This window comes from Physella acuta, unplaced genomic scaffold (assembly GCF_028476545.2).
Source record: "Physella acuta isolate Inbredline_101_S28 unplaced genomic scaffold, ASM2847654v3 ptg002602l, whole genome shotgun sequence".
NCBI lineage: Eukaryota > Metazoa > Mollusca > Gastropoda > Physidae > Physella > Physella acuta.
Genome location: NW_026734058.1, coordinates 49,109 through 50,000, shown reverse-complemented (window position 1 = coordinate 50,000; position 892 = coordinate 49,109). Strand labels below are relative to the sequence as shown.

At 35.5% G+C, this 892-nt stretch overlaps 1 protein-coding gene across 1 annotated transcript in view; it reads right to left on the bottom strand.

The window, feature by feature from the left end:
- LOC131933704 (elongation of very long chain fatty acids protein 4-like) overlaps positions 1-125 on the bottom strand; it is a 3,179-nt gene extending 3,054 nt beyond the window's left edge. Inside the window, exon 1 of the mRNA XM_059290336.1 lies at positions 81-125. Coding sequence (XP_059146319.1) covers positions 81-125 — 45 coding nt within the window. The remainder of the gene's footprint in view (positions 1-80) is intronic.
- Positions 126-892: the final 767 nt, after the last annotated feature.

Here is an 892-nt window from a genome sequence, read left to right as displayed (position 1 = left end):
GCTGGTTAGTAGGTCACCGACCAGTTCTATGGCTCATGCAGGTTTTATTGAGCTGTAGAACTGGTTGGTGACCTACTTACCAGCCCTGTTCTCCAGAAGAGCTGTTCAGATTTTCTTTCAGGCATTTGTTTCTGGCGGAGGGCGGTTTAGACAAGGCTGAGGCACATTGTTAGGCTTAGAGCCTTGTGTTAGTTAAGAATCCAGTGCAGAGACGTAGCAAAGGGGGGGGAGTACATACGGCCCCGACCGAAGGGGGCGCCAAAATGGGTTGGAAAAAAAATTAAAATCTCATTTTAGCTGCAGTTTTGAATTATAAATACACTAATATATGGGGGGTGGGGGGGGCAAATTGAAAGATTGTCCCCGGGCACCGGGAAGGATCGCTACAGCTCTAATCCAGTGAACTAGTAGCGATGCCAGAAGAAAATGTAATTATTCCTACTGGAATATTCCAACAGAACAAAAACTAAATCCAAACCTTTTTTTAAATTATAATTTAAGTGTCAACAAAAATGTATTCGTGGTTTTCAGCAAATGATAATCCACGTACTTACGTTCACCAAACATCTGAGCCAATCAGAACACGTGTACTTACGTAATAGCTCTGAGGAAAACAGGACACGATGATGTTATAAATCAAGTAAACAGATGGTTGAATAAACATGATATAGTTAAACACAGCAACATTAGACATAAACCTTGCTTCAAAATAATAATAAGGCACAATATATATATATATATATATATATATATATATATATATATATATATATATATATATATATATATATATATATATATATATATATATCAGTTTTAAAATTGCGTTGCGTTTTTAATTACAGAAAATTATGTCGATTTGCTTATTGATTTTTTTTTTATTTGACAATGT